The following is a 10,134-nucleotide window of genomic DNA, read 5'->3' as shown; positions in this document are numbered from 1 at the left end:
CAAGGACTGTGTCCAAACAAGAAAAACATACAACTTCTTCATATATATGTATATATATATATATGTGTGTGTGTGTGTGTGTGTGTGTGTGTGTGTGCGTGCATGTGTGTATGTGTGTGTGTGTGTTTGAAAGTGCTTAAAATTGCCCCCTTGTGTTTAATCCTCATTGTCACACCGATGTATTTGTCTAGATGTGTAAACTTAGACATTTTATTTAATTTCCCTCCTTAAGACCATTTGTTCATCAGCTGATGATGTAATGAGATGGTACAGCGCACTTAGCACAAAGCAAGTTCTTAGTTAATGTTCATTATTACTATTATACTAATATTAAGCTTTAGAAAAAACAACTTGTTCAAGAGGACATGGCTCAGACTTGAACCTGTGTCTGATGGATGCCCTCACCTCAGTGCCCACCTGAGACCATGCTCCTTACTGTGCTGTGTGGCTCCATGACTCTACCTGTAGCTTGCTAAGAGGCTTTGCTCATTATAACAAGCAGTTAGTGGGACATCAAAACGTTTGTTTTAATTCAAAGTAAATACTTAAGACTAATATGGGTAAGTAAAAAGAAGAAATAAAAACAATCACTCCTAATTCCACTTCCCAAAATAACCACTACTCTTTCAAATAAGGAATCCTCTCTAGAATACAATTTTGTCACCTGTATCTCTTACTATAAAGTATATTGCAAACAGCTCTCAATGTTGATAAATACTCATTGACCTTCTCATCTTTAATGTCTCTAGAATATTCCATTGTGTGGATGATCAATCTCTTTTGTTGACTATTCAGTCTTCCATAGTTTTCTTTCCATATTTCAAAGACTATGACAGTAAGCAACCACAGATTCAATCATTGGTTACATTAATGTTTATTTCCTCAAATTTATAAGAATGGAAGTTGTGAGTCAAAAAGATATGCATTAGCAGATTTCTAAGTTGGTATAGCCCGTTTGCTCAAAAAAAAAAAAAAAAAAAAAAACAACACTCTTGCATTAGAAAACGGCTCTTACAACTAGCAGTGGCTGTTCAGCTTCAGAAGGGATCATCTAAAACCTGAACTGAATGAACTACAATGGAAAATGCAGCTAACGTGCTTTAATAATAAGTGTTATTATGATGAGACCAACCTCAAATTCGTTTTACTGTTATTTCATCCTTTTACAATGTAGTCATTCTTCTTTAGTTTGGGAGTTATTGTTTCAAAGTTAAACTCCTTTAAAGAGGGGAAATGTGAGAATACTGAGAACTGTAAAACAAAGTAATAGATTGAGAGTTTGGGGTTTTTCCCCTTAGAATCCCTTGTGGTTTGGGGCAAGTCAGCTTCAGAGCCTTTATCCATAAAGGTCAGTGTTCTGGTCTAAGTTCACACTAAGCTTACCTTAGCCCAACTATTCTTCCTCACACCTTGCTTTTTCTTTCTTTCTTTCTTTTATCTTTTTTCTCTTTCTTTCTTTCTTTTCTTTTCTTTTCTTTTTTCTTTTTTCTTTTTTTTTTTTTTTTTGTTGTTGTTGTTTGTTAGGTTGGTTGTTTTTTTGGGGGCTTTGTTTGTTTGCTGTTTTGTTTTTGTTTTGATTTTTTTTTCTGTATTTTAATTTGTGCGTGACTAAAAAATAGAGTTTTGGATTGTTACTTCCCGTGTTGTTCTTCAGGCAACAGTGGGCATTTTCAATAATCCAGGAGTGAGTGTCCTAATCCTGGAAGCGATCATTTTAAAATAATCAGGGAGGGCCAAAGAAGTCCCTTTCACTGATTTGACGCCCATCCTCTAACCTACCACAGGGCTAGTAGTGCTGGATTATTCAAACCTCTGGTATGGTCTAGTAGGCCACAGAATAACAGAAAGGTTGCTAACAAACATCTTTACCTGAAACCACAGTCCACAAGCTTTATCGGAGAAGGGGGTGTTGTTTCTGGTATCGAGCGGTCCCATTCCTCACTTGACTTGGACAGCAAACAGCAAATCTGTTATCTTAACACAGCAAACAGCCTAACATAGCTTGAAACATCCACTTAGGATCTTCATTCCTTGTCAGAAAGAGGGCCTGCCACAGTGGACAAAGTTTGTCTAAATGATCTTGATGTGCTTTGAACTTTGAAGATGCTACCGCATTTAAAGTTCAAGTACAGCATTAAGCTGTACTGAAAACTTGTTCCTTTTGCTTTCTGAACACATATCACCCAAGCCCAACCCCTTGAAGGGAACCTGAGTCTCGGGTGGGTCCTCCGCCTCCACGTCCAGCGCCCCCTAGAGGCGGCGGCGGGGATGGAGTAGCGGGCGACGAGTGAGCTGCGCGGGACCTGGCGCAAAGCGACTCCGCCACGTCCACGCGCCCGCTTCGCCCGACCGGGGCCTCCACCGTCGCCCCCCGGACACCGCCTCTACGAAGATGCGGCTCCAGAACCAGGTAGCAGAGCCCGAGCGCCCGCAGCGCGCCCCTAGCGCCCCGCCCACCCGCCGTCACCAGCACTGGCGCCCGCCGGCCACGTGGTCGCCGCCGGCCTGTGGACCGAGCATTCCTGACCAGCATTGGGGGCGGGGGGGGTGTCGGGGACTAGCCTCCAACTCCTCTCCAGGGGGCTCCGGGCCACGCCCCACTGACCCCGCGACTTTGACCTAACAGAACCACTGAAATTTGAGTGGGTGCATCTCCTCACCTGGTCCCCAGATAGACAACGGGACAGCGACTCCCATCGCTCCCCGCCCCGGGGTAGCTTTGCTGTGCTAGTGGCGCCAAAAAGTCCGGCCCCAAGGTGCAGGGCGCATGGGCGCCGGTTCCCTGGTGGCCCTTAGCCTTTGTGACTCGCTAATTGTCACAGGGAGGCGTGTACCCTCTTAGTGCCCTTTCCGATTAATAGCCGCTGCAGCCCGGGACTTGTGTTTCTAGAAAAGACGAAGTTGGCACTTCTGTTGCCCTTAAACAGTGCTCCATTTAAGGAGAAAAGAGGCTCAGGTGTTGGTTTGGGTATCCGTGTGTTGCAATTGTCTCTTTTTTGGGATGGAGGTTGTCAGACAATTAAGATTTAGTGAACGCAAGCTCTGAAGTCGTGAACCTGCTAAAGCTACGCTTCCCCCTCCCCCAACATATGTTAAGGGACTTGGAAAGGCCAAGGGGGAGGGGAGGGGGACTTCTAGAAAACAGCTTCAGATTGGCGGGGGGGGGGGGGGGGGTGGCTGCCGCCGGCGGGGGAAGGGAGGGATGAGTCATATTGATTCCCAAGCTGTTAGCGGATACTGCTCATGGGCTATAATTCTTATAAAATCTTCTCTCTGAGGGATTAAGTGCCCGCCCCCACAGTGGTTTGTCGTGAGCATGAAGGGTTCCTGAAAGCCCATCCGAGTTCCTTACCCTAGCTGCCTTGTTGTTTTTTTTGTTTTGTTTTGGTTTTTGGTTTTTGGTTTTGTTTTTTTTTTTTTTTTTTTTTTTTTTTTTTTTTTTTTTTTTGTAAAGCAGTGCCCTCGCATTACCCTCCTGCATTCGTGTGCCTGTTTTTTTTTTTAAATAATACTTGCAAATTGACACTGAACAAGCTTTAACCTCAGTCATTTCAGAATAAGTTTGATGTTTTAGGTGAGATGTGAATGGAGCTCCATTCATGAGGAAGTAGTCTGTGTGATGTGTTTTGTAAATGTGAGTGGGTTGAATTTAAAACACTGAATAAAATTAATGTAACGAGGAATCAAAAGGTTCAATCCAGATGTTTCGCTCCCTGCTTCCTTAACAAAATGACAGTAGAAAGCTCACAGCACCTTAGCTGGTGGTTCTCTGGCAGGGTGGCCTGTGGCACTGTGGTTGAACTCCTACTCAGTTTTCAAAGCACTTAACAAAATCCCCTGGGACTGATAAGGTTGTGACCCACCTACCTCTCTAAAGGACACCCCCCCCCCCCCATTTTCTGTCTACTCAAGAAAGGTACCATGCAGCCTTTCACTTAAAGAACTCTTAAGTAATCCTCTTTAGTTAGCCTTTGTATTAGCCAGGGAACCTCTGCTTGCTTGTTAAGATAAGGTACTCTGGTGGGGTTATGAGTCAGATCAGTTGGCCTCTAATTCCTTTACTTAGTGTGCGTTTGGTGTGTGTGTGTGTGTGCGCGTGTGCGTGTGCGTGCGTGCGTGCGTGCGTGTGTGTGTGTGTGTGTGTGTGTGTTGGGATTTGAAGCTACCACTTTACTCATAGTTAGACAAGCACACCCCTAAACACCCAGCTACATTCCACTCCAGCCCCCTGATGGGTTGGTTGGTTGGTTGGTTTTTGAGACAGGTGTCCTCACCCAGTCTGGCCCGCACTCTGGTGTAATCTGGTTTGTAATCTCCAGATTACAAGCACCACGACTGCTCACTAATGTTTGTATGTAGGCCATACATTTGAATAAGGGATTCTGACTTAGATATTCTTGGTTCAGGCCTGATATCTTCCATCACTCAGTGGTTATATGACTTTGCATAATTAATTTCTGGCCCTTTTTTTTCCCCCCTCATAGATATTCATAGACTGAGGTATAAGGTTGGGTATAATACAAGTCTTACGAAGTTGATATGAGAATTAAATGGAATACCATACATGTGCAGCTGCTATGTGGAAACTAACTGTCCCTACTGTAGTTATTTTTCATCATTGGTATTATTTACTTAAAAATAGCTATCGACCGCAGAGGCTAAAAGAGATTGTGAGTTCAAGACCAGCCTTGGCTGCAAAGCCAGACCCTATCTCAAATGTGTGTTATATATTCATATACACACACATGTGCACATGTCTAGGTGAGAAGAATTAAACCGGAAAGGGGTACAAAGGAACTCACTGAGGTGATTGAAAAACTATCTTGATTAGAAGGGTGGGTACGGTGGTATATTTTGTCAAATCTTAATCAGATTTGGCATTAAGACCTGTATATTTGATCTTATCTCAGAAACTCAACTTTAAGCATTTAGCCTGCAGATAAGCTGGGTAACGTCTTTGGGAGACTTACTTCTGTATGGTTTAGTGACTCACTTCCAGAGGCCCCTCCGCATTCCGCCCTTTCCTTCTGATTTTGTCTGAGTTGTAGAGAGAAGGCACTTTATATTTTCAGGCCAACATCAAGAACAATGTTTTGCAGAGAAAATGTTTGCTTGCCTTGTGATTATATTCAATTTGGAGCTTACATAACAATATTTTATGAGGAGCCTTCTTAAAGCCATGGTAAACTTTTTATGAACCTGCCAGATCTTGTATGTGTCCAGTAAGTGCAATTCCAAAACTCAGTGGCTTTGCTCCCCATTCCCTGTTTTCAGGGAATTCTTTGCTTTGTGTACTGGCTGGTTTTATGTGTCAACTTGATACAACTTAGAACCATCAGAGAGGAGCCTCAGTTGAGAAAAATGCATCCATGAGATCCAGCTGTAAGGTGCTTTCTTAGGTAGCGATCAATGGGGGAGAGAGCCCAGCCCATGTTCAGTGGTGCCATCCCGGGGCTGGGGGTCCTGGGTTCTATAAAAAAGCAGTCTGAGCAGGCCATGGGAAGCAAGCCAGTAAGCAGCACTGCTCCATGGCCTCTGCCTCAGCTCCTGTTTCCAGATTCCTGCCCTGCTTGAGTTCCTGTCCTGACTTCCTCCAAATGATGGACTATGATCTAGAAGTGTAAGCCAAAAAACCCTTTCCACCCTAGCTTGCTCTTTGGTCATGGTGGTTTCGCCACAGTAATATACCCTAAGACACTTTATTTACAGTTAAATAAGATATGTCAAAGTGCTTTCAGCCCAGATCATAGTAACTGTTGATGCATGCCAGCTACTAAAGTGTATGTATTTGTATTTATTCTTCTTTGGAAGTCAGAAATCAATGTACATGGATATAATAGAAACTTTGGTTTCTTAACAGCATGTTGATTTTAGAGTGTCAGCTCTCAAAACTGATGTTCTGAAAAGCTTTTGAGGTAGACACAAGCCAAAATTTATCAATAAAATATTTAAAGTAAGTCTCACTTATCATAAGCTTGTCATAACCTTTGAATATTAACCCTTGGGAATACAGGCAAAAACTACAATATATTTAGTTCCCTATTTTCTCAGCCTAAAGCAGATTCGAAGTTTTGCTGGAAAGAATACAACACAAGGTAAATGACAAGAATCGTATGATGGGGGTGGGGGCATGGAGAGATGGCTCAGTGGTTAAGAACTTCACAATGCAAGTGAGGTGTGAGCCAATAGGAAGCATAAGAGTTGAGAAATCACTTTACATGGTAGATAGAAGCCATAAATAAAGGCAATGAGTTACTGCCAATTTTGTTGGAAATATCGCCTCTATTTTTTAAAATTGGCTCAATCATGATAGAAACTATTTAATGGAAAAATACTTGAATAGTAGTGTATTTAAGAAAAAGTACATCATATAGGATTGAAACATGAACGTCAGTTTATTAAAAAACAGGCCACAAAAAATAAAATAATAAAGCAAGCCTCAGTATCTGGAGCCACTATTGTTGATATGCATGATTTAGGATTAGGAACTGGAGTTTTAAACTTGTGTTCGTCATTTTATGAATGGACTAAGGTCTTCAGGGGCCATAACAAGTACCATACAATGGTAGCTTAAAACAGCAATTCATCTCCATGTGGTTGTGATTGCCAGATGTTCAAAGTTGTGGTGTTAGCAGAGTTTTTAGGGACCTTCTTTCCTTAAGTCTCTCTTCTTCCTGTATCTAATCTCCACAGTCTTAAAGAAATAACTCACATATATGACTTCCTTCATCTTTTGATCTCTTTAAAGGCCATTATTTCAAAATCCAGTTACATTCTAAGTGATTAGAGGCTATAATTATTTTACACATGAATTTCTGAGGGACACATGATAGAAGTATTTACCAAAAAAAAAAAAAAAAAATAGCTGAATTGGCTCTTTTGAAACAGTTCACCATGTAATACATAAAATAGATCACATATTGATTCTAGCTTTGAAACAATTCAATTTTAATTTAAATCTTGTAGGTTTTGCTACAGTGAGAAACCCCAAAACATTTATCATGTGCCAAAATGTGTGTAGGCACACACACACACACACACACACACACACACACACACACACAGGAACATACACTCACACCACACATACCTTTTATATATGACACTAATTACAATGGAAGCAGAGTTAGGGCCATTGTCCAAACTAAGTTCAATCTGTGACAAAGGCCATTAATACTCAGGCCCTTCATTGATGATCATGTAGTGACTTTATAATCTTTCTGGCCATATAGTTTCAGGTTAAAGATTTGACTTTCTAGGAAGAAGCCACTTGCTTTTTGATAGTTTCATATCGAGTTGCAATTTGAGCTCATAATTTGACTTCCCACTTATCACTACAACAAAATAATTATGGTAATCCTTCAGTGTTTTTTTTTTTTCTACAGTCCAAGCATGAGTTTATGAACACAATTTAGGTACACAAGCAACCTTTGTTCACCCAAAGCAACAGCACAGTGGATTCCACAGAGGCACCTAAACTGCCTACAGTTTGAAATCCATTTTTTTCTCAGCATGTTTATGCATCAGAATACAATATTTTGTTTAAGAAAAAAATGTAGAACTCTAAACTTCTGTTGCTTCGGTAAAAATGGCCCCCCAAATACATTCATGTGTGTTATGACCAGCTTGGGTTCATTGGCACAGCATCTGAGCAACTGTCAACGTGGCTAGTGTTGACATTGTAGCTAGTGTTGACAGTGTAGCTGCCACCAAGTACCCAGTTCCTTGAGGAATTCTTACATTTTGCTAGTATAATAGAGCTTGCAGATATCCAAAGTATGGTCATTGCAAACTCTTTGTTAATTTTTAAAGTTTATTAGTTTATATTGGTGTTTTGCCTGCATGTGTATGTCCTGTGCCTTCGGAGACAAGGAGAGGGTGTCAGCTCCTCTGAAACTGGAGTTACAGAGTTGTAGGCTACCAGGTGAGTACAGAGATGTCAACCCTGGTCCTCTGGGAAAGCAGCAAATGCTGAACCATTTCTCCACTCCCAGTTACATACTCTTAAGGTCTAAAGTATTGATTTATGCTTAATCTCATATTTCTTTTAATAGACCAGTAATGCTTTTTTACATATACATTTATATTACTACACATATATACACTAAACTACCTACAGCAAGAAGAACCATGAAACAATCAGGAATTATATAAATGTTACATTCATAGTGTTTTGGCTATTTATATTTGGCAGCCTTGAAGAAAACATCTTTCCTATCTTGATGCATTTAAAATTCTAAATGTAAATCAATATCTATCATATCTCATCTCTATCAACTTAAAACAACTAAGCTTAATTGTAAAACTAAACTATCTGGTCTTTAACCCCATCTTTGGTAACCAGGAAAATGCAGCTCAAAATGACTCTGAACAATAGTGCTTTTACCTGTAACTGCAATAAGGATTAATATTCATATGAGGTTTCACCTATAAATAAAAATGTAGGAACAAATTAAAGTTTGGGTGAGGCCGTGAGATTTAAAATATAACATCAAAATAACTTTCCTTTTGTGGTTTTTGAAACTTACGTTGACAAAAACTTGCTAAAGTCCTTGAGCCTTCTGAAACCATTTCATATAACTGACGACGTGATGGATTGATTGAACCAATGAGTATTTATTGAATGCCTAATGTAGGTCAGGCCTGGCTGTGGGAGCTTACCCAAAATTCAACTATCCCTGTGTGTTAGGGAGCAAAGGGACAGAGACCTTAAATATAACTATAATCAGGAAGTACAGTGCATAGCATGTTAGAGAATTACGAACTCTGCAGAGGAAAAAAGTAGAGTAAGACAAAAGAGTTCAGGGCACAAATGGGAAATTACAATCCTGAACAGAGTAGACCTCATTGATTGGGTTTTTGTGTTGTTGTTGTTGTTGTTTTGTTTTGTTTTTTGTTTTGTTTTGTTTTTTGAGACAGGGTTTCTCTGTATATGCTTGGCTGTCCTGAACTCGCTTTGTAGACCAGGTTGGCCTCGAACTCACAGTGATCCGCCTGCCTCTGCCTCCCGAGGGCTGGGATTAAAGGCATGTGCCACCACGGCCAGCCGGCAGAGTAGACCTCACTGAGACAATGACAAACAGAATTTAATGAGAGTGAGAGAGTCAGCCTTGTGGCTGGTTCTCTGAAGAATAAGCAGAGGGAATATCCGAAGCTACAGCTTTCAGGCAGCAGCGGTTCCAGGAACAGGAAGGGAATCAGTGTGGCTAAAGAGGAGTGGACAAGAAGGGTAAGACGTGATTCTGAATTCGACTGTAGGGCTTGTGTGCTGAGTAAAGATTTCCCAAAAAAAATATGTCTAGCAATAACTAAATAGATACTGAGATTATATGCCAAGGACATAATGTTTCTCTGCCAATGATTGTTAAAAGGTTGTGTTTTGAAGTTTGTTGTTTTGGGGGCTGAGAGGGGGTTGGGTTTTTTCTGTTTGTTTATTTTCTTTTCAAGTAAAATAGTGTTTCATGGGAAAAGCTGGTTCTGGACCACAGAAAAAGTAGACATCTGATTCCTGTCTGACCTCTGTTACTTCTACCACATTACACGTTAGGAGAACTACTTTTTCAGTTAGACTCAAACCATTTGGTACTGGAGATTTTCCCTTTCTGTTTCATCATTGTCCTTAGATTTTAATTTTTGGCCAGAAATGAAAAAACAAAAACACTTATTCTGAAAGACTGACATCTGTCAACCTTAAGAGTCTTGTATCATTACTTGTTATTGCTTCTTATAGATCTCACAGTGGTTAAATTTGCACATTCTGTTTTTAAAATGCAGTGTATTTTTACATAGTATTTCATTTGAGCCTCATAACAAATCTATATGAGAGAAAGGTGGCCAGCCATTAACTTTGGGTCATAGTACATTCTATTTGCCACAAGACCTTGTCTCATTTTTCTGTTTGTTTCTTTCTTTGTCTGTTTTTTGTTGTTGTTGTTGTTGTTGTTTTGGTTTTTTGTTGTTGTTGTTGTTGTTGTTTTTTAAATCATAGCCCTTCATGGACTTCCATTGAGCTCTTGAGTTCTCTTGCTTATAGAAAGATCCAGTCTATCCATTGTTGGGATAAATGACATATAAGAACAATGTTTGTAGGAAGAGGTAGGGTGAGCTCCCTGACTGGCTTCTGGTTGGGGTAAT

General features: G+C 40.6%; 1 protein-coding gene across 1 annotated transcript in view; it reads left to right on the top strand.

Moving 5' to 3' along the window:
* Window positions 1–2,279: 2,279 nt before the first annotated feature.
* Elavl4 (ELAV like RNA binding protein 4) overlaps window positions 2,280–10,134 on the top strand; it is a 142,999-nt gene continuing 135,144 nt past the window's right edge. The window contains exon 1 of the mRNA XM_051171340.1: window positions 2,280–2,410. Coding sequence (XP_051027297.1) covers window positions 2,393–2,410 — 18 coding nt within the window. The 5' untranslated portion in view covers window positions 2,280–2,392. The remainder of the gene's footprint in view (window positions 2,411–10,134) is intronic.

The sequence above is a fragment of the Acomys russatus genome, chromosome 29 (assembly GCF_903995435.1).
Source record: "Acomys russatus chromosome 29, mAcoRus1.1, whole genome shotgun sequence".
In the NCBI taxonomy this organism is placed as follows: Eukaryota; Metazoa; Chordata; class Mammalia; order Rodentia; family Muridae; genus Acomys; species Acomys russatus.
This window is presented reverse-complemented; position numbering and strand designations above follow the sequence as displayed.